The 23,885-nt window shown below is 33.5% G+C and overlaps 2 protein-coding genes across 3 annotated transcripts; one reads left to right on the top strand and one right to left on the bottom strand.

Annotated features, from left to right (window-relative positions):
- Positions 1–9,475: 9,475 nt before the first annotated feature.
- Positions 9,476–15,365, top strand: LOC147406583 (putative 4-hydroxy-4-methyl-2-oxoglutarate aldolase 2). Of its 2 annotated transcripts, none has more exons than XM_086434681.1 (2): positions 9,476–9,627; positions 14,507–15,365. In XM_086434681.1, the coding sequence occupies exon 2, from the start codon at positions 14,521–14,523 to the stop codon at positions 15,019–15,021; it is 501 nt and encodes a 166-aa protein (XP_086290807.1). In that variant the 5' UTR covers positions 9,476–9,627; positions 14,507–14,520; the 3' UTR covers positions 15,022–15,365. The 2 variants fall into 2 exon arrangements, with proteins under 2 accessions (XP_086290807.1, XP_086290808.1); XM_086434682.1 differs by having other exon boundaries at positions 9,513–9,627; positions 14,484–15,365.
- Positions 15,366–17,631: 2,266 nt separating this feature from the next.
- LOC147406582 (endoglucanase 9-like) lies at positions 17,632–22,212 on the bottom strand. The gene is made up of 6 exons (XM_086434680.1): positions 21,562–22,212; positions 20,925–21,232; positions 19,393–19,854; positions 19,053–19,188; positions 18,361–18,533; positions 17,632–18,247 (listed from the first exon to the last, which is right to left on the bottom strand). The coding sequence occupies exons 1-6, from the start codon at positions 21,938–21,940 to the stop codon at positions 17,849–17,851; spliced, it is 1,857 nt and encodes a 618-aa protein (XP_086290806.1). The 5' UTR covers positions 21,941–22,212; the 3' UTR covers positions 17,632–17,848.
- Between the last annotated feature and the right edge of the window lie 1,673 nt (positions 22,213–23,885).

The following is a 23,885-nucleotide window of genomic DNA, read 5'->3' as shown; positions in this document are numbered from 1 at the left end:
AGGTGACAACTCACTATTATACTCCCATGGAATTTCTAGTAGTTAGTCACGCATAGAGTGACATATGAAAATATATTAAGTTACCCAAGTAGTGATGCACCATAGACGACTATAAAACTAAGAAGATCATCAGAGAAAATAATTGGGGTTCAACATTAACTACAACACAAATCTCTAGAAGTGGGAGACCCAAAAAATTATCAGCACTTAAGATTCTATATCCTTCAACCTACAATCTTCAAGTTAAACTCTAAGGTAAGTTATTTCTATTTTCTAACGTATTCAATTGTCTCTTCAATGTCATGTAGAAAATTGATTTTTCTGTCCATAATTTCTTCAGCCTTTTGACGGGAAAATCTAGATTAGCTATGAATGGCTTGGGAAGAAAAAATAAGCTAAATTTAGAAGAAGAGAACATTAAGGTCATTTATGTTAGCCTTTTGAAAAGACAGGTATCTCTAATATCGACCAAAGGGTGTATGTCTAAATAATCAAAAGTGGGGTAACATCTAACAATGAACATAGCCAACATGTATTAGTCAAAGTTAGAACTCTATTAGGTGTGAATTGACGAGTCATCGACGAGCAGCCTTAAATGACTATGCATAATAAAATTATATATATATATAAAAGAAAATGCTGGAATGACACAAACAGAGACTCAAGATGACAAAAATGATGTGGTGACGTACACATAATTGTAGATGCATTGTATTTGTATCTCGCGAAGAATCATCTATGATAATGTGCACGACACCTCGAGTTTTTGTCACTTTTGTGTCTCCTTTGTGTCACCCCAGCATGACTCATATATTTAACTATGGAATTTACTATAAACACTCCCAAGTCGATTCCACTTCCAGTCGATTAATCTCCAAGTTGACTCAGTAATAAAACTCGTTTCAATCAACTCACTTCATCTAATTATGAACTCAAGACAGATTTTTACCTAGAGGCCGAAAACTAACAGATCAACGCAGATTGTCGCCACCCCCACCTAAAAATAATTCCCGGTTTTTTTTTTTTTTTCCTTTCAAATTCTGAAATTGTCCTAATTCATTTCACTCCACTCTCTCTTTTCTTCGTATGGATTGCCAAGCAAAAAATACTTTGGCAATCTAAGGCTGTAGTTCTATGTAGGGTGGCGTTCGGCTCACAATTTTAGATTCACAAAACGCTGTCAAAACTTCTGTCTTATGTGGCTTAGAATTTTTGGATTAGACTGATTTTTTCTGAGGATGGTCTCTAAAGTGAGGAGATCATCTTCACAAAAAAAAAATCAGCCGAATCTGAAACTTTTAAGTCTATTAAAAATGGTTTACAATTTTTTTGTAAATTCGAACAATTCACAATTTTAAAATCACTTTTGATGGACTTAGAAGTTTCAGATTCAACTGATTTTTGGTGAGGATGATGTCCTCACCATAGAGATTATCCTCATAAAAAATCAATCAAATCCAAAACTTTTAAACCACATAGGACAAAAAATACTTGAGCATTTTGTGAACCTAAGATTGTGAGCCGAATGCTCCCCATATGTATATATATATATGGGAAATGTTCAGCAACAGACATTTTGACAAACATTTTGGCAAAACATTTTTCAAAACATGAGTTAGAGGTTTTGGAATGGGCTGATTTTTGGTGAGGATGATCTCTACGGTGAGGAGATCATCATCACTAAAAATCAGCTCATTCCAAGACTTCTAACCCCATCAAAAATGGTTTACAAAAAATGGACGGTCCACGATTTTTCAACTTGTAAACTGGGGCTAGAAGTTTTGGAATGGGCTGATTTTTGGTGAGGATGATCTCCTCACCGTAGAGATCGTCCTCACCAAAAATCAACTCATTCCAAAACCTCTAACCCATGTTTTGAAAAATGTTTTGCCAAAATGTTTGTCAAAATGTTTGTTGCTGAACGAGACCCTATATATATGTGGGAGCGGTTCGGCAGTCCTAAAGTTTGCCAAGTTTGGTGCCAAACATTTTTTGTAAATCACTTTGATGGGGTCAGAAGTTTTGAAATAGGCTGATTTTTTGTGAGGATGATCTCTATGGTGAAGAGATTATCCTCACAAAAAATCAGCTCATTTTGAAACTTCTAACCCTAGTTTATAAGTTGAAGAATCGTGGACCGTCCAATTTTTGTAAATCACTTTTGATAGGGTTAGAAGTTTTGGAATAGGCTGATTTTTGGTGAGGATGATCTCCTCGTCATAGAGATCATCCCCACAAAAAATCAGCTCATTCCAAAGCTTCTAACCTATATTTTGAAAAATGTTTGGCACCAAACTTGGCAAACTTTAGGGCTGCTGAACCGTCTCCGATATATATATACAACTAACTAGACAATGTGTTTTGTCTTATATGAGAAAAAAATTCGGAATGGGCTGATTTTTTGTGAGGATGATCTCCTCACCAAAGAGATCATCCTCACAAAAAATCAGCTTAATATGAAACTTTGAAGCCACATAGAACAAAAAGTTTGACAACATTGTGTCATCCTAAGTTGGTCAGCTATATATATATATATATACTAATGGATGCCCGTGCCTACGCCACGTGTCATTTTGCATTTGTTCCTTACCTGTTCAATATTCCTTGTTGAAAATTTAAATAAATAGTTAAAAATTGATCTTGGGGCAAGTGATTTTAGAGAAAATATTTTATTCAGAAAATCAATTTGACAAATGATATTAAAATGAATTTTCTTAAGTGATATTTGCTGGTGCTTGATTGCACTTGAGAAAAAGCCATAATGATAATTGTCTCCAGCCCAATCATGCAGATCTAGTTAAAAGGAAAGATCCCCATCGCATTTTTGTGGCTTGCACTCCCCAAAATATATGAACATTTTCACCTCCACGATCAAAAACTGTTGGTAATGCCAATTTTATTTTTATTTTTTAAAGATGATCAATGGCATGAAATGTGGAGGGCTGCTATGGTGTTAATTTGGCCAACAGAATCCATAACATTGCAGCTTAGTGAGCATTTATCCAAGATATTATTACTCCAAGTAAAGTTTAAATTGTCCATTATGCTGAATTTTTTTTTTTTTTTTCTTAGAATTTATTCCGCTACAAACCTGGGCATCCGATCATGTTTTTTGGGCTTGATCTAGTCTCAGCCGTATGATTGATGGAGTGCTTGGAAATCCAACACCACAGTCCTCTCGATTTTATAGAAGAAATTAGATTGAAAAAAAAAATTATAATTTAATTTTCAAATAAATTGGTCTTGAACCAAGATTTTGAAAATGTATGGCCCTAGAACTCCTAAATTTAAAATATAATTCAATGATAAAATAATAGTTTTATGGCATCCATTTCATGAAAAATCTATAAAATTTCCATAGTGCCTAAATGGTATAATGGATATTGTGGATCAATTTGCTAAAAACATTTAACTGAGTTGACTCCTCCGACCTCATCATATTAAATATAGTTTTAGGGGATTCACTTACTTGTACTTTTCGATTTCTTGTTTAGGGAGCCCAAACATTTTGTATTTGAACTAAACAACAGAGGGGCTAATTTAAGATTGTCTAATGGGGATCGCTCCTTCAACCTAATGTTAACGGGTCTAACCCAACCTAACTTAGTTAAACCGGCCTAGCAATACTTCCCATACTTGGTCCTTGACGGGTCGACCTTGACCAGAGCCTTGCCCATTGACAACCCTAATCCAAAAGACCATAAAGTCTGTTTAACATATTCACATATATAGCAACAGTAAAAATTTCAACAACAGCAAAAAAAAAAATAAATAAATAAATAAATTCACACTCAAACAAAACGTGGGACTGTAATTTAGAATATAAACTAAAGTGATTTTCACAATAGCATAATGAATTTATTTTTTTAATTTTAGAAAACTAACATGATTATAGGATTTTTATTTTTAACTTAATATATTGTAAGAGCTTTGTTATAATTTAGAATATTAAGTAAGGTATTTTTGAAGATAGAATAATAAAAAGTATTTTGGTAATATTAGGAAAGTAACCAAGGGGGTGGCTGAATGGCACCGACTTGGGGTCAAGGAGTCTGCTCCTTCTTTGGTCTCAAGTTCGAATCCCACTACCCATAAAAAATCTTGGTGGTCACGCACTATTTCACGTGAGGTAAAGCTTGGGTGCGGGGCGTAGGGATTAGTCTGGTGTGCTCAAACTGGTCCGGATACCCTTTTTATCAAAAAAAAAAAAAAAAGTAACTAACATGATTAAAGGGTTATGAGATTGTAATTTAAAATTTAAAATAAGGTAATTTTGAAGATAGTATATAGAAGGTTATTTTTGTAATTTTTAGAAAATTAATTGTGTCATTTTTCATAAACTATGATTATGGGATTGAGGTAGTTACTTAGTAACCCAAACCTTGTAATTAGGCCAACATTCCCACTCTCAAACTGAGGTTTGACGGATTTAGGGTGAATTCATGATTTTGGACGTTTTCATATGATGAAACCGGCGCTCTCACTTCTTAGAAACCGCACTCCAAAAAATTAACATAAATCTCGTTTTCAAAATTTTAAATCCATGATCTCTATACTTAAAATCTTCGAATTGGTTTTTGTGAAACCACGAATCAAGACCATTGAAATCAAGATTTATGTATAGATCAATTGAAATTACATTGTGAGATTAAAAATAAAACATAATAAGAAATTAGAAAAAACAAAATTCTTAGATATTGGTGTTAATCTTCAAGAGATTAGAACACTTTTCCTAAGGTTACATTTTTCTTCGGAGAATTCATTCAAAGGATTTCTAATTACTCAACTATTTTACACGCTTAGAGTACTTCTATATGACCCTCATTGCAACATCTGCTTCATCACATGGAGGTTAGGTTGCCAGATCTTGCATTTCAACTCTAGAATAAAGGCTTCACGGGATTGCACATGGAAAAAGGCCATGCTTGGATTGATTGATTTTCACATTTCTTTTTTTATTTTAATACTTTACTATTTGAATAATTATAATCTAAAACATGTTTTGAAATAATACTTTCTTTATGAACTTGAAAATTTAGATCTAGATGTCATATTTTTGTTAGTTTGTAAGTTAGACTTCTTTAATTAAACCTGATAATAGTATTTTAAAGAAGGAAGTGTGCGTGTGTGTGTGTGTATATATAAGGTGGCGTTTGGAGGCCCTAAAGAGAGCCAAACATTGTTCAAAATAGGAGTTAGAAGTTTTGGAATGGGCTGATTTTTTGTGAGGATGATCTTTATGATGAAGAGATCATCCTCACAAAAATTTAGCTCATTCCAAAACTTCTAACCTTATTTTACAAGTTGAAGAATTGTGGATCGTCCGATTTTTGTAAACCATTTTTGATGGGGTTAGAAGTTTCATAATAGACTGATTTTTGGTGAGGATGATCTCCTCATCAGGCACGTTAACAAAACATGTTTAATGTCAATAGTTTGGACCTATATTACCTAGTTTGTTGGTTAGAATTCATGTTCAGGGTTTGCCACTCTAGAATGAACCCGATTCGTAGAGGTAGGTAAAGATAATTCGTTTCTTGATTTGCTTTGATTTCCTAGATCAGTTCGTTAACTTGGTTCGCTTGTGCATATATAATTCAAGTATACAAATTATAAGTATAATTATAATATTAAAAAATTCTAAGTTAAATAAAAATAAATCAATAAAATAATCAAAATTATAAATATGAACATGAAAAAAATATAACAACTAAAATATTATTTGGTTCACCAAACCAAACTGTTGGGTTTGCCGAACTTAACGCTTTGGTTTGCTGAATCAAATGTTTTGGTTTGTCGAACCCAAGCAAAATTCGATAGGTTTGTGGTTCACTTGATTTTACAAATCTAGTACGATTCATACCGTGAATTGGTTAGCTCCGTATTGATTCGTGGTTGGGACAAATAGCAATGAATTGGATAACATAGGTTTGGACAATACATGACTGTACTCCCAAGGAATTGAAAATGATTAAGCTGATGAATTAATGACATGATGCCGCATGTATGTTAAAAAAAAATCAATGGAAGGATTAAGTGGAGAGAAAATTATGGTAGAAGATAATTAAGAGCTTAATTTTTTGGATTTTACCATTTTTTTTTTTTTACATTGATCTTTATCAACTTAGCATAACTTTTCGTTTGGGGCTAAATCAGGCTAAACTCCAACACACAAAATGATTCTAAGGCAAATTCTAAATTGAATTAATAATTGTATCATGCCTACAATGATTCAAATCTATTGCTTAAAAATTCAAACAACAAAACAATGTGTAGGATTTTTGGGTAAAAAAATAAAGGTTTCTCAGACATGAATAGTGAACACGAAGTGGAATTACTAGGTTTGGATAATGGGTCGAGTTGGGTTCGTGTTGTGTTGAGGTAATTGCATTCTGAAAATTTACCTAACCTAAACCCAACCCATTTAATAATTGTGTAAAAAACTTAAACCCAACACATTTATTAAATGGGTAACCTATCACAAACCATATAACCCGTCCAGTAAAATTCTAATCTTAAGTGAAAAAAATAAGTTTCATCTCCACTATAAAAAAAAAAAAAAAATTCATTGTTCTTAGAATCTTGTCCTCTACATCTTTATTGCATTGGATCACGCTTTTAGATGCCAAAAGATAATACAATCAGGAAATGGTTCTTACTAACTTAATAATAATAAAAGTATTTTTTTTTCCCAAACTAAAAGTTTAACCCTTAATCATTTGAAAAATATCTTAAAATACCATTTATATTTTATAAAATTTGAAAAATAAAATTGTATTATAAAAATGTTCTATGAAATTATAATAAAAAAGTGGGTAATTTTAAAAATCCTTAAATAATTGTTGATATTTGAGATACCTCCTATGTTTCATGATTTTAAACGAAATGCACAATAATTAAGCATGTCAAAACAGGTTAAGCAGGTTGACATCTCTAACCTAGACACAACCCATCTGATAATCGTGTCAGACAAGTCGACATTGTTATGACTCAAATCCAAGTAGGCTTAACTTAAATCCACTAATTTTGTGTTGTTTTCAAGTCGTGTTCACAGGACTGTGTTAAGATTGTTACCTATAGTTTGGATCAAGTCTAATTGGGTTTAGGTCATAATAGTGTCAATCCATCTAATATGATTATTAAATAAGTCATGCCTAGGTTAGAGGAGTTGACTCACTTAATCCATTTTGATATGATTAATTATTGTGTAATTAACGTATCGTTTTAAATCATAAAACATAGAAGATATCTCAAATATGAACAAAGATTTAAGGATTTTTAAAATTATCGATTTTGCTTGAATTTTATAGAATTTTTTCATAATATATTTTTCCAAATATTATAAATAGAAAAGATATTTTAAAATAATTAAGCGTTAAGGTTTTAGTTTGGGAAAAAGAAACATCTTTCTAACTATGTGAATAAGGAAAGTTTCCGACTTTGTTAACTTGTGGCATAAATCTAAGAACTTTGGTCTTCTAATTTTTGTATAGAAAGATGCTTTTAATATTATTATTATTTTCTTACATGTGAAGATACCTAGTTTGTGTACAGGCTATGCACGCGTTTTCTCTTGAAAAAATTACTTGATGGACTCGGTGGAGGGATTTTTTTCTAAATAGTCCCTAAGTTTTGGGCAGTCTCCTAATAGTTCATTTAGTAAATGTTTTATTTTCTTAATGGTCTCTCGACCTCATCTCACGTTTATAATATCTATGAAATACCCAAACTACCATTTTCTCATCTTCTCTTAGTTAGGTTTTCCAATGATAATTTTGCTCATTTCCGACGATCTTTGATTGTGAATGACGAATGAAGAATGATATTCTCTTAATTTTGAACATTTAAACATTTTTTTTTTTGTTTGGTTCAATATTTCATTAAAAAAATAAAGAACAAAGTTGAATATCTTAATATTTTAATAATTACATCGTAACTTTTGATTTGCAATTATGATATATGCATTTTAGGTATTTTGAGGATATTTACCAAGTATCAAAGTTAAAAAAACGAAAAAAATCTGGTTCACATTACAGTGTCGAGTTCACCACTTTTTATTCTCTAATTCAACATTTAATTATTGTCTAATTTGACAATATTTTCATTAAAAAAAATCCGTCGAACTTAACAATAATTAAATGTTGAACTAGACAATAAAAAATGGCGAATTCAACACTAAGACGTGAGTTCGACAATAAAAATGTTGAAATAGACAATAAAAAGTGATGAACTCGATATTGTAAATGTGATCGAGATTTTTCTTTTTCTTTTGTTTGAGTTTGATACTGGGTAAATCTCCTCGAAATACCCAAAATTCATAAATCATAGCTACAAATTAAAAAATTACAACATAATCATCAAAAATTTTAAAATCTCAATTTCGTTCTTCATTTTTTTTATAAATCATCGAAAAGAAAAGTATAAATGTTCAAAATTAAGAGAATTCTTCATTCATGATCAAAGATCGTCGGAAATGATTGTAATCATCATTTGAAAACTTAACTAAACGAAAAAGATGAGAAAATGATAATTTGGATATTTCAAAGACTATATACACGGGAGATGAGATCCAGAGACTATCAAGAAAAGAAAAATTTACTAAATAGATTATTAAGAGATCAACCAAAACTTAGGGACTATTTTAAAAAAAAAAAAAATTCCTCCACCAAGGTCTATTAAGTAATTTTTCCTTCTCTTTTTCTTCATTCCAATCCCTTTAATTTGCTGTGGCACATGTTTGACGATGCAACTTAGCTTATGTGTTGCAATACTTAATTTATGTGGGAAGACAATAGTTTATGATTTTGTCACTCTAATTTTAGTAATGGTATTTATTTTTTATGGTGAAAATTAAACTTATTTTTTCACTTAAAATTAGAATTTTAAGTGAATGCCTTACATGGATAGTTAGATTATCTATTTGATTAAATATTGGGATTCGTTGATTCCTAAGAACAACTCATGAAAAAACACATGATCTTAACCCTTTAAATACAAAATCCAATGGTTAAGCTTTATGAGTATCTTGATAATACAAATCTCAGAAATACTTATCTCAAGGATAAATCTCAACCATTTGATTTTACTTTTAAAGCATTGGGATCATGTGTTTTTTTCATGAATCATTCTTATGAGTCAAGGAATCCTGACTATTTAATAAAAGTGTCAAGTTTGATTTTAAATTTTTGACACGATTATTAAATGGATCGGGTTTGGGTTGGATAAATTTTTAGAATACCCTTATCTCAACAAGACACTAACACTAACAATACCCGACCCATTGCTACGTTTAGTTCTCGGCAAGTGGAAATAGATCAATGTTTTTTTGTTTTTTTGTTTTTTTGTTTTTTTAAACAATGGATCTATGAGAGAAACAATCAGTTGGCACTTGGCAGTGTGCAGAGATGGATGAGATGAAGGCCTTTAGGTCATTTTCGGTTAGTCTATTATAAAAGATCTAGGTCAAGGGATGTATTGTTTGAGAAAAATATTGAGGGGCATCTCTAGAATACTAAAGAGTAGTGGCAGACAGAATCATAAAGATGAGAGAGTGCGATCCCGACGACCTTCAAACACAGCAGACGAGAGGCGACCTGGGCAGGAGAGGCCGGACAACGGTACTCACAGGTACAATATTCTCTCTCTCTCAGATCTCTTTGTCTCAAATGTTTCTCTTTTTTTGGATTTAATTAGATCTCTCTAGCTTTTCTAGTTTTTTTTTTTAATTGAGATTGTAGTGTGAGTGGTTCAACTTCAAAAGACTGATTTTTATGATCCATATTCAAGTAATACTGAGGGGATTATGAAGCTTGTAAGGATGGATTTGCTGAGAAATTACTAGATTCAGGAAATGGGTTTTTGCCCAATAAAATCTCTTACTGAAAAAAAAAAAAGGAACTCAATTACTTTTTAAAAAAAATGAGTTTTTTCTCACCAATTCACAGATTAAAGAACACAAAAGGTCATAGATCCAACAAAAAAAACTTCAGAAATAACTCTTCAAATTAGACATCCCAACAGCACCCAAACAATCCCACATTTAAGACCCCCCTCCAAAAGAAAACAAAAACAAAAAACAAAAAAAAAAAAACAAAGGAAGTATAGTTTGACTTCCTCACCAAAAAGCTTTAGAAGCTCAGATCTATCAAAAGATCATAGGAGGAATGAAAACTTGCAGGCTTATGATCATAGAGATCTGTAATGGTGGATAAGAGAAGTAGAATGAGAAAGCTCAACAGGAAATTAAAAATCTTTTAGTTAATGGCGATAACATTAGGGTCTTCATTCAATTGATGATTTAGAGAGCACTACCCTTGATAACTTTACCATTTTGCAGGCAAGCTTGGGGTCCATTCATGGTTCAAAAATATAGGAATGTGTCGGCCAATACGTTATCGCTGTCAGTCAAGACCAATACGAAACATTGAGTGTTTCAACTGATACAGTATCAGTTTTTTTTCTTAAGCAAAATTTTTCCTTCGAAACGACATCTCAAACCTTGATGGGTCCATTAGTTGTCTACTACTTCATTGGCTTAAGGAGTCTAGGATGTAGTACATAGTTCTGCTTCAGGCTCATGTACCCTGTATATAATGTGTATGTTTGGATCATTCAATGTTGTTTAGGCTTTGTGTTCATTAAAATCCAAGCAAACATAGATACTAAGTTTATTTTAGTTCTGATTTGTTGAACCATAGACGTTACAACTCTTGTGCAACTAATACTTTTGGTTGTATTGGCCTATTTAATTAATTAATTTATTTAATCCTCTATCCCCGTTGAATTTCATGATGGTAGCTTATATATCATTTGTCGTTAATCTTGTGAAGCTAATGGAAAGTGGCATGAACTCTCTCAATTGTTTTTGTAGTTGCTTTCATCCTTTCAGAGGTTTGATTAACTTTGCGATCATGATGGTAACTTGTATATCATTTATGATTGATCTTGTGAAGCTAATGGAAAGTAACGTGGACTCTCTCAGTCATTTTTTATTCTCATTGCTTTTATCCTTTTAAAGGTTTAAGACTCTACAATCTATCCCCACACCCTTCTAATGGAGACTGAAATGGGGATTTTCTTTCTCTCACTCTCACTTTCTCATCACTATCATTGGAGCCTAGAGTTAGGGTTTTGATCGGTTGAAGTGGACTTTGCTCACCCTTACTGCCAACCTTAACCCTTTCCTTGACCAATTAAAGGGCACTTTACCTCTGTTTCCACTATATTTGGTTCCTCCAAAATGAAACCTGATACAGTTTATGAAAATGATTTCAGTAATTTTCCTTTTCTTAATTATCTGAATGTCTGGCATAGGTAATCAACATTTTTGCACTACATATTTGAATGCATAGAAATAGTATATTTAGCAGCATTGAATGCAAGGGATTGTGTTTGGTGAAAGGCCTAGCTTTTCTATTTTTGTAAAACTGGGTCCTTTTAGTGGTGAATCAAGAGTTTGCTTCTTCTTTTTCCACAATTGTAGGTTCAGCCTAGGATGTTAATTTTCTAATATTAATTTGATATATACCCTTTATAAATAATAGATATGCTTTGATTTCTAGTTACAAATATGTCTAGAAATGAAATCTGGGATCTATTTTTCCTTTTAAATTTTCTGGGATATGGCCATGGGTATGAATAGTGGTAAATTCAATCATAATCTGTTCATCTTGCAAGTATATCCGAAGCTATATTATCATAAGTTGATAATCTATTGCATATTTGTGATAGTTTGTTCATAATAATATATCCTAAAGACATTTGCAATATTTCTTCAACAAAAACAATCAAAGATGGGAAAATTTATAGAAAGTAGAAACGAAGATTTAAAAAAGAAAAATTATAGGTAAAATTTTTTATTGATAAAGAGAAGGGCGGTTGAGATAACCAGCCAAAGAACAGAAGAGAAGAAGACTTTACAATGTTACATTGACTCCCATCTAAAAACAAACTCCTCAAAAAATACCCCTTTAAAATCTGGATCTAGCTTACTCCAGTAGAACAACAACCCTAAGATTCGCAAGATCAACTCATGAAAATTACTGTCCACCCCTTGGAAAACTCTTTGATTTCTCTCTCCTAGTGGTCAAGTAGATAGCATGAGGGCCCAAAGAGGATACCCAAGAACATATTATGACTCCAAACTTGGAACAGAGACCAGACAAAATTTGGGGACACCCAATTGATTTGGAACAAACACAGAAAATGATCCCAAATCTTTGCGACAAAAGGACTATGTAACAAAATATGATCAACCAATTCACCACTCACTCTACACAGAAAGCAAAAGTTTGGCATAACAACCCCTTTTCTAATCAAGAGTTAGGATTTTACTGGAGGCAACCAACCAAATGAAAAAATGTCACTTTTGAGGGCCAACTGGGAAAGAAGACAAGCCTTGGGGTGCTAGAGCTAAACGGAACAAGCTAACTAAAAACCATGTTTCCTTGTTACTGGTCCACTCCCTTTTATCATTCTAGGGTGACTCAAAAGGAACTTGATCAAGTTTGAATGTCAAAAAGAACCTCCAAAATTGAAACAGCCGACACGAGTAAAACAAAATGCTCATAATAGAAATGATGCATTCCGCTCTTTAATGTCGAAAACCCTCTTGTTTTTTTCTCATTCCAGATGCCCCAAACATGTAGCATTAGCAAAAGAGATAAAATCCCAGAGGATTTTTTTATGGATAAAAGCAATTCATTTGAAAGAAGTCGAGGAGACCAACCAAATACAGAAATAAGATAGATGGAAGGTTGAAAAAAAAAAAAAATACAAACTACTAGCAACCCAACCTTGACTTAAATGTTACAAACCTTGTCCCATCTACCCATAAAAGCTTCAAAGAAGACACCTCTAAACTCCTTATATCACCCCTTCCAATTTTGAAACATTGATCCTTAATTTTAGATACAATTATTTCTCTTATGACTTTATGTTTTCCAATGCAAGAATTTTGTGTTCCCTTCCTTTAACAACTTGACCGTTGATTTTTGTTTCCAAATGATGTCTTCAATAACTACCAGTTTTTGGAAAAGTCTACTTTTATGTTAGCTCTTCTAGCTTTCTTTTATCCAAGGAGGCAATTTCATCCGATAAAAATCAGCCCTCCCAAAATTTTTTCTTATTCCATACATTCAGCTTCTACTTTAGAGACTTCAACTTGCATCTAAATTGATGCCGGGCTTTCCAGAGAAGGAAAACACAGTCCACTCATGGATTAACTTTTAAATTTTTTTGATAGTTAATTAACACTAAAATTAGTATGAAGGAGCCACATATTCTTGAATTTGAATGGAATAGGATGACTGACAACCAATCTAGCTTCAAGAAAGATAGGATTGTGGTCTGAAACTGGTTTAGAAATTGATGGTTACACCATAAAGTTCAAATATTCCTCCTAGGAACTAGATATCAAGAATTTGTTCAACCTGGAGAGTGATGGAACCTCCTGATTATTCGACCAAGTGAAAGTTCTTCCCCAAGATGAAATTTTATTAATAAGAGGACAAGGTGTCCTCAAAGCAAAGAAACAGAACTACAATCTCCCGCTACAAACATTACCCCACTTAAAAAGAAAATCTTCAAAAAACAACCCTCTAAAATCCTTGAACCATTTACACCAAAAAAAAAAAAAAAACAACAAACCAAAGATATTAAAAATTAATTCCTGCAAAGAATTTTCCTTCCCATCAAACATGTGCCCATTCCTTTCTTTCCACAAGCACCAACAAATTGCAAAAGGCAAGAAATTCCACAAAATCTTCAACCTGCCAGAAAAGATGTTGTACTTGAGTGGGGATGACACCAAGAAACCTTGAAGAAAGCAAGAAAATAGGACCACACACTATGAGCCACCACACAATGCATAAGGATGTGGTCCACAGACTCCTCACAAGCTTTACATAAACAACAAAAGTCCATCAAGACAAGACCCTTACGTTTAAGGAGATCAGTTTTCAGATGGTCTTTAATCCATTGGGAAGCATATTTCTTGTTCTGACTCATAGTTTTTATTTCTATTTTCCTTTTCTTGCTTTGGTAGGTCTTCTCAATCTCATTTACTACCCCTATGTTTTTTTCCCCAATTGTATGTATGAATTGTTTATACTTAACAAAAATAATACATTAGCTCAATCGAAGGCTACTATCGTATGATTGTCATCATCTCAACGAGGATTTGTAGGACCATAACAGGCACATTATTGTACATGCAAGATGGCATGTAAAAAGTTCTCTTAGTAAGTTTTGAATCCACGACCTCCTTTTCATAAATAACCAAGTCTGAAAGGGATTCCTATGAATATATTTAAGTACGGAAATATATAAACATAAAACTGACATGTTCTGGGTCAAACTATATGGTATAAGTAGACTGTTCAAATATGCTTATAGTTGAATTCTTGACATTTTTTCCATCAGGCAGTTTTCACTTTTCTTTTTGAATAGAAGTAACCATGCCATGTGCACTAATCTAAATGCAGTTTTTGTTGTTCATCCCTCAAAGGTGCTTGAAATAAAATGTCGATGGCCACAACTGCTGAAGTTTGTGATGGGCACCCACAACTGATTGCTAGTGGTGAACTCCGGGCACTCCAACCAGTTTTCCAGATTTATGGTAGGCGCCAAGTTTTCTCTGGACCAGTAGTAACTCTTAAGGTCTTTGAGGACAATGTCCTGGTTCGTGAATTTCTTGAGGAGAAAGGTGATGGCAGAGTTCTGGTTGTTGATGGGGGTGGGAGCTTACGGTGTGCGATTTTGGGTGGTAATCCAGTCCAGCAAGCTCAGCACAACGGATGGGCCGGTATAGTGGTCAATGGCTGTATACGTGACGTTGAAGAGATCAATGGGTGTGATATTGGTGTGAGAGCTTTGGCTTCCCATCCAATGAAAGCTAATAAAAAGGGCATTGGAGAAAAACACGTGCCCATTACAATATCTGGAACACGAATTTCTGATGGCGAATGGCTTTATGCAGACACAGATGGAATCCTCATTTCTCGAACAGAACTAGCAGTCTGAGAGAGCATCCCTTGGTAGGATCATTTGCATGGCTTTTAATACAAAGTAATCTCATGGTTTGATGCTTCTTTAAAATCCCGTCTTCTGTGCCACTTTGCCCTACTTGTCATTCTGGCCTGTATCCTGAATGAAGTTATTTGCTTTTGCTATTAAGTAATTGACTGATGTTGATGCACATCTATTCTGATTTGGAGATGATCACTGTAACCCTAAACATAAAAAAGGAAAAATACCAGTATTCAGGACTGCACTTGAAGTATAAAGCAGTGAACCTGTCTGGTGTTGAGGACTTCCAACTATGAATGTTATTCCCTATTTACTCGTAAGCAATCCTTTTAATATCATGTCACGTGGATGTACAGTTTAATGTGGTTAACTTGATTGACATTCCACCGTGTATGAAATCAAGTTTCAAGTTTCAAGTTTTTTTGTTATTGAAAGTAAGTTTAGGTCTTCCTCTTACTGTTTTAGGACTTTCAAATTGAGAATTTTTTTGGGGGGAAAATTACTTAATGATCCTGCTAACTTTTTTTTTCCTCTTTTTTTAGTAGTCTTTAATCTTGAGGGGTGAGATAAATAATCCATTTAGTAAATCCCTCTTTTTTTATCAATCCCTCACCCTCATCTGACCTTATAATATTTTTGAAATATCAAAACTACCCTTTTTTCTTCTTCACATACCTAGGTTTTCCATCGGAATTCCAATAATTTTCGACAATTTTTTATTGTGAATGACGAATGGAAATCATATACTTCTTATTTTCAACTTTTAAACGTATTTTTTTTCAAAAATGTATAACGAAATTAAGGGTTTTCAATTCTTTTACTTTTTTTTTGTATCAAAATCGATCAAGGATGATTTCTTTTGGTTTGAAATCATCTACATAAGTCGTTATGTCAAGTTTTAAGTAGATCTTTTCATGTGTTTTAGTTGGAAAAACTTGAAGAAATAAAATCAGATTTTTTCAACAATAAAAATATTGAACTTAAAAAAAAATTATTAACCTTAGTGCCATAAAATTTACCCGATTTTGTTTTGTCGAGTTTTTTCAACTTAATACATGGAAAAATAGACTTAAAACTTAACATAACGACTTGTTAGATGATTTCAAATCAAAAGAACTATTTTTGGTCGATTTTGATCAAAAAACGAAGTAAATGTATGTAAAAAACTCTAGTTCTTAGTGGGTTTTTTACATACAACTTCAAAATACTTGAAAAAACCTTTGAAAATGGTTTTTTCTTCTTAAATCTTTGTCATCGGAATGGAGTCTCTAAAACTTGACTAGGATGTTGGAAATTCAATTTTTTGGGATGAAAAATATTGAGTTTGAATGATTAGAGCAATTTCAACATTTCAGTTGTGAGAAATCAGATTTTTTCGACAATAAAAATGTTGAACTTAAAAAAAAAAATTTACTAACCTCGGTGCTATAAAATTTACCCGATTTTGTTTTTTCGAGTTTTTTCAACTACAATAGATGGAAAAATAGACTTAAAACTTGACATAACGACTTGTGTAGATGATTTCAAATCAAAAGAACCATCCTTGGTCGATTTTGATATATAAAAAAAAACCCTAATTCTTAGTGGGTTTTTTACATACAACTTCAAAATACTTGAAAAAACCTTTAAAAATGATTTTTTTTCTTCTTTCTCAAATTCTCTTCATCAAAATGGAGTCTCCAAAACTTGACTAGGATGTTGGAAATTCAATTTTTTGGGATGAAAATATTGAGTTTGAATGATTAGAGCAATTTCAACATTTCAGTTGTGAGAAATCAGATTTTTTCGACAATAAAAATATTAAACTTTAAAAAAAAAATTACTGACCTCGATGCTATAAAATTTACCCGATTTTATTTTTTTGAGTTTTTTTCAACTAAAATACATAGAAAAATATACTTAAAACTTGACATAACGACTTGTGTAGATGATTTCAAACCAAAAAAACCATCCTTGGTCGATTTTGATAAAAAAAAATTGAAGTAAATGTACGTAAGAAAACCCTAGTTCTTAGTGGGTTTTTAACTTACAACTTCAAAATACTTGAAAAAATCTTTGAAAATGATTTTTCTTCTTTTTCAAATCCTTTTCATCGGAATGGAATCTCCAAAACTTGATTAGGAAGTCAGAAATTTAATTTTTTTGGAATGAAAATATTGAATTTGAATGATTAGAGCAATTTCAACATTTCAGTTGTGAGAAATGTCTAAAGGGGAGTTCAAGACCTGATTAGTAAAGAGGAATTTACTAAATGGAATATTTAGCTCACTCTTAAAAGTCAATGACTAATAAGAAAGAAAAATTAGTGCCTTGAATCATTAAATAATTCCCACCCCACCCATTCCGCCCTTTTTTTTTTTGTTTTTTAAAGATTGTAATTGGCCTTCATTGAACATTGATCAAATCATCCAAGTCAACTTTCTCTTAATTTATCACCTTTTAGAAGCACCCATACATTTTTTTTTTTCCAATGCATTTTAAATTTTATTTTAACACTCATCCATTTCAATATTCTCATCTCTCCTACATTCAATTATTAATCTTATACTTATTGACCTTCTTTGAATGATATGCATGTCATATAGCAAAAAATATATATATATATTATTTGTTGAAAGTCAATATTATTAAAATATTTTACTTCCTTAGGATTAGATATTTCACTTGACATGAAGTTTAAATACTACAGAATTCAGGATCATGAAATGTTATGCTGCAAATGAATTTATAGTTTGGTTCTCAATACATACAAATACACTATTGGCTTCACAGCCAAAAAAAAAAAAAAAATCCATGAAAACCACGTTTTCTGAGATAACCTTCATGGTTTCCATGGGGCCGGAGGTGGTGGTGGAGTTGGAAACATTGGTGGTACTGCCGAGAATATGGTGTTCTTGTCAATTCCAGATTTTTCACCTGACAAAGCCACAAGTGCAGCAACTAAACCTGCATTGCCTGCAATAGTCGGCTCTGTGTAATTGTAGTTAGTACGAACATCACGAAACCCATCATGCTTGTCAGGGCCTGCAACCATGGCTCCAACAATTGTGTTGGGATTTGGCTTTGTAGTGTCCCTCCACTTCCACCCTCCTTTACAGTTGTACCTAACTCTGTTCTTAGGAATCGATGCTCCCCTATGGTGAACATGTTTTGGAAAATGATTACCAAAGCCAACAACATAGCTCATCTTCCGAGGATTCTTACCGAGGATATAATCGATCTGCCAAAATCCATAAAATAATTTTCAGATACCATGACTAGCGTTTTCTAATCTATAGCATAGAGAGTTCTTCCCCATTTTCTTTAAGAGGCAACATGGAAAAAGGTACATACCTGGGTCTTGGCAAATTCACGCAGAACTTTGGTTGAGTAGAAATTGGGTCCACAATACCATCCAGGTGTATCTGCGGCTTCAAGATAATCAGCGTATAGAGTGGCTAGAAAGGCAGCGTTAACAACATACTGAAGGGGTTGTGGCCTTCCGTGGTTTAATTGTATCAAACCTCCTACGATAAAATCCCAAAGAAGAGTATATCTCAGTATGATACACCTGCACTAAGATTTCAATTCTAGATTACATAGTAGGGGGCGGTTCAAGGGACATATGTATGTAAAAACAATGGTTTTTCAAAAGATGGGTTAGGGGTTTTGGATTGAGCTGAATTTTTTCAAGGATGGTCACTATGATGAGAAGATCATCCTCACGAAAAATCAGCTCAATCTGAAATTTCTAAATCCATCAAAAGTGATTTACAAATTATTGAAAAAAAATTGGCAAAAAATCGATGGTCCACATTCTAAATCACTTTTAATGGGGTTGGAAGTTTCAGATTGGACTGATTTATTTTTTTCGGATGATCTTCCCATCATAGAGATCATCCTCACAAAAAATCAGCTCAATCCGAAACTTCTAACCCGTATTTTGAAAATTTATTAGTGTTACATTGTTTTTACATATGTTTTTTCATATGTCCCTTGATCCTGACCCTACATAGTAGATACCGAAATAGGGGTTGTTGACAAACCTTTAGTTCTGTTGAAGCTAGTGAAAACTGGTAAGTACGAGCACATGACAATGCTTGTCTGGTTGTGAAAAGTGCTTAACATGTCTTCATATGGATACCCAGGACTCAAGAAAAGTCTCAATCTGCTGAGAAGGACCTGAAAACGCAAAATAAACATTGCATCAGCAAATAAACAAACAGGATTTTCAAGAAGTTTATCTTGGTTTGTAGAGTAAAATAGATCAAACTTGATTAACAGGCAACATTAAACATCTCTAAGCTCATACAGGAACATTCACAGAAAACCAAACCAAATGATTCCAGAAGCCAAGATATATATGTGATAAAGTGGCCAACTTACTTGAGCTCCAGTAAGCTTGTTGTCCCAGCTGAACACTCCATAATCTGGGCCACCCCAGAAAGCACCAGCATGTTTGGCAAGACCACGTGTTGTTGCCAATTGAAGATAGGAGGAATTTCCAGTGGCATAATACAACCACGCTCCACCCCACAGATACTCATCCCAATAACTAGTTGAATTATAGAAAAGCGAAGGGTCTGAACCTCCTCCACTATATCTACCACGTTGGTCCCTCGAAAACTTAAAGAGCGTTTTCGCACCATGGACTAGCTTTTGTGAGTAGGTCTTGCTATCTTTGAACACAATGGATGCGGAAGCTAAAGCAGCAGCCATTTCAGCAGCAAGATCTGAGCAACTATGGCAATCGTATACTTTTCGTGGGTAGTCAATGTCCTCAGGCCTCACCCAGCAATAATGGTCATTAGGATTAGTCCCTCCTGAAGAAGTGGCACCTTCACCAACCTGCCAGGAGAGAAAAGTAAATTAGACTATACATGTAAGGTAATCTTTTGAACGAAAAAGATAGGGATTTGGGAGTTGGGTGTTGGAGCAAGAAGAGAACAACTATCAGAAACAAACAATCTTGCAACATCAGAGCATGTTCCATGACATACTTGATATTAAAGTCCAGGTGAAGGAAAATCAAAATATTCCCCCGAATGCAATGAAGTTAGGAGAATAACAAAATGGTATAAAAGAACATGGAAGGCCAGATACATTAAACTGACCAAATGCGACAATGTAGAGGCAGACAACACTGAAAACGATTTCTTTTGAAACAACTTAATCAATCATAATTCACTTGTGCTAAAACAGAGATAAATGCTGGATAGTCACAACAAAAAGGATGTTTGCCAGTCATCTATAGTACCCCTGATACTGAACATGGTTTCAAAAATCATCCGAGACCAAGATGACTCGCCCAAGTCATCTTGGAATCGTTCATGAATGCCATGGAGGAGTTCCCCTTCCTCTTCTACTTGTCCGACATAACCGAGGCATCTTGCTGAATCATCTCGGTATCATTCACGCAAGACACTAAACAAAATTCTGAGATTGAAAACCATGATCCCCAGAGTTCTCTTATTTCTATGTGAATTGATAGAGCAACTCCAATACAGTAGCCATCCGACTCTCCATCCCCCCTCAACTGCTATTTTGGAGAGTCAAACCCCTTTTATGGGTCTCCAAGGCACTATCCATTTCCCTCTCCATTTTGGAGAGTGATGATTTCAATAGTCATTTTAGAAAGGGAGTTTGGGACACTCCATTTTTGGCTCCAAAGAGACCTCATGGTCTTTGGAGATGGCTTCATGACCGTTAGTAATTTCATGACAATTGGGTTGAATTAAACAATAATAAAATATAATGGATAACCATTTTGGATAGCATGGTTGGAATACATACCCCTCTGTATATCCAAAATGGCTATCCATGCTCTTAAAATACTCTTTGTTTTTAACACTTTCAGTTGAATTGGTGAAAAAAAAAATTGACATTAACAGGATTTATATCCAAAACATAGATTATACCTGTGCAGCGACCCTGTCAATGGTGTCAGCAGAAGAATTAAAGGTCTTGAGAAGGTAATCAGTCCCCCATTTAATAATCTCCTTGACATGGCTGAGCTCACCCGCAGCTTCGTATTTCGCACTGTACTCGATCACACTCCAACTCAACATTGTCATGGCGAAGGAAGATGGGAAATTGAACTTGATAGCATCTCCAGCATCGTAAAACCCCCCAACAAGATTCTTATTATACGATGGATCTGAAAGTCCGTCTTTCATACCAGAATTTCCTCTCCAGGAAACATTATTATGCTTTGGAATCGGCCCAGCTACAAGAAATTGGTGCAAATTAGGTTAAATAAGTAACCAAATAGCAAATCTGAGAAAATAATGTCAAAAACAGCCAGATCTAATCATTAAAAAAAATTACATCGCTGAATTTTGGTCCAAATCAGGTTTAAAAAGCAACCAAACAGAAAATTTTGAGAAAAAAATGTGAAAAAACAGCCAGATCTAATCACCACACACACACACACACAAATTACATTTCTGAATTTTGGTCCAAATTAGGTTAAAAAGGTAACCAAACAGACAAATCCGAGAAAATAATTTGAAATAACAGCCAGATCTGATCACACAAAAAAAAAAAAAAACTTACATCGCTGAGCGTTGAAGAACATTAGGGCTTTGTGGAGTGCGAGAGTGTAGTTGTCGGGAGGAGGATGAGGACGATGATGGCGAGGGACAGTTTTGACAATTAGGGTTATGAGACCTGCGAGAAATCCAGAAACAAGAAGCAAACCAACAGTCCAAACGAAGATCTTGCGACTAACAATGATGCATCCGAGATCTACGTATTTCTTCTTCTTCTGCTCTCCTGGTCCAAGTAACCAGCTTTGTTGTGTCTCATCAAGAGTTCGAGATAGAGCAGCTCTGTCGAAATCTTGAAGGTTTCGACTACGATCGTCATCTGTAGCTGAATCTGCTGTATTGATCTCCAATGGACCTCCCCATGGATCACGCCCGTACATACTCATCTTCTTCTCCCGGAAGATTGAAATTTAACCCAACACAGATACAGAGAGAGAGAGAGATTCTTTTCTTTGATGATTCTATCACTCACAGATCATAGTAGCAGTTGCTGTCGAAACCGATTCTCACAAAGAGAGTGAAATTCTCTCTCTCTTCTTCGCTCTGAACTTCAAATAGAGATGAAGATGAGAAGTTATTAATGGAGGCAAAAAGGAAAGATGGTGAAGGAAAACGCGTGGAAGTAAAGCATCTCACAGTTGCCAGTACTGTCTAGTTTAAGTAACGTTTTTATTTTTAGATCTGAGGACAGTGTTGTTTAAGGGTTTGAGTTAAACAACTTTTAGTCGTCAATATCAAACGTACGAATGAGATGAGAGGAAGAAAGACAGATTTCTAGAGATATCTGTATATTCGAATCTCTAGGATATATTATCTCATTTCAATAGTTTGTTTGATGGAAAACAACAAACGAGATTTGAGGATAATATTTTCTATATTTTCGGTGGCGATTCATTTTCATGTTGGTTGCCGACACGGACCACTTACTTGCTTCACTACCAACCAAACAAGACATCTAGCACCAACTGTTGCTTTTTTAATTATTATTAGAAAAATGCCCAGTCACTGTAGCATTATTATTATTATTATGTGTTTTTTTTTTTTAAAGAAAAAATTACCCAATAGAACTGCGGGAGGACCTCTTTCTAAATACACCCTAGAGTTTGGGGGCTCCGTTAAAATCTTCTTGTTTTTAAAATTATTATCTCAATAATTGAGGTTCAAACTTAAGAATCGCAATTTTTGTATCTCAATGATTACATGAAAGATTCATCCCAATAATTTGAATGATTGATTTCACCAATTGAAAAGGGGTCAAGGGTTACTAATATTATCGTTTTAACCAATTAAAAAAAAATTATTATTTTTAGAAAAGTTAAGGGGGGGTATTTAGAAAGAAGTATGTCCAGTAGGGTGCATTAAGTCATTTTTATTTTGCATGACTCACTATATAAATATGAAACATCCAACACCGACAGTTCTTTTTTATTATGTTTTGTATTTTTTTTTCCTTAGGGGAAGATATGGGGTCACCACAAAATATAATTGAATAATTAAAATAAATATATTATTTTTCAATAATCATTTGAACATGAAATGAAACTTAGCTATCATATAAGACTAATTGTGTTTATCTATATAAAAAAATTCTAATTGCGTTGATGTGGTTATCTACATGTAATCATAGATTTTTTCCTCTTTTTCCTTGAGATACAAGAAAAAAATTTATGGTCATATGACATTATCAAGGCAGTGCAGTGGCATGGGAAGTTGGCTTAGAACAACTCATATATACAAGTAATGATTTGTTAACTCAATCTGATAGGATAATTCAAAAACTCACTCACATGACATGTGGAAAGAATTGTAAATTTTTACCTTGGGATACACAATTGTACATCTCTATAAATATGTGCAATTGAAATATATTGGTACGAAAATTAAAAAGAAACTAACTATCATGGTTAATTAGATCTAATGGTATCAGTCACAAAGTCTTTGTAATATTCAAACTTCAAACGAGGTAATATATATATTCTATTGTGTCTTATTTCATATGATACTCTTTATTGTCTTATTTCAGTGTAATTCCGTCTGATTTCAAAAAATTTCATATCTCTATCTATTTCAAAGGTTTTAAAGAAAAATTTTTAGGTTCGAGGCTTCCTAGTCAGGTAGTAAAACTCGTGAATTGTGATTTTGTTTTCGAGAAGTAAATCCTTGACCAGCCACTAAAAATAAAGAATTTAAACCCTTTGATCAGAATAGATAATGGAAATAATTTTGAAACCTTTTAAGAAAAAATTACACTTAGGTAGTACTTCCTCTCAACCAGAGACTATAAGATCTATATCCATCAAACAAAGCGATGAAATATCATATGAAAACATA

Source organism: Akebia trifoliata, chromosome 3 (assembly GCF_017979445.1).
Source record: "Akebia trifoliata isolate Shusen 1 chromosome 3, ASM1797944v1, whole genome shotgun sequence".
NCBI classification, from domain to species: domain Eukaryota; kingdom Viridiplantae; phylum Streptophyta; class Magnoliopsida; order Ranunculales; family Lardizabalaceae; genus Akebia; species Akebia trifoliata.
The sequence above is the reverse complement of the archived record's forward strand: the minus strand, read 5'-3'. Positions and strand labels throughout refer to the sequence as shown.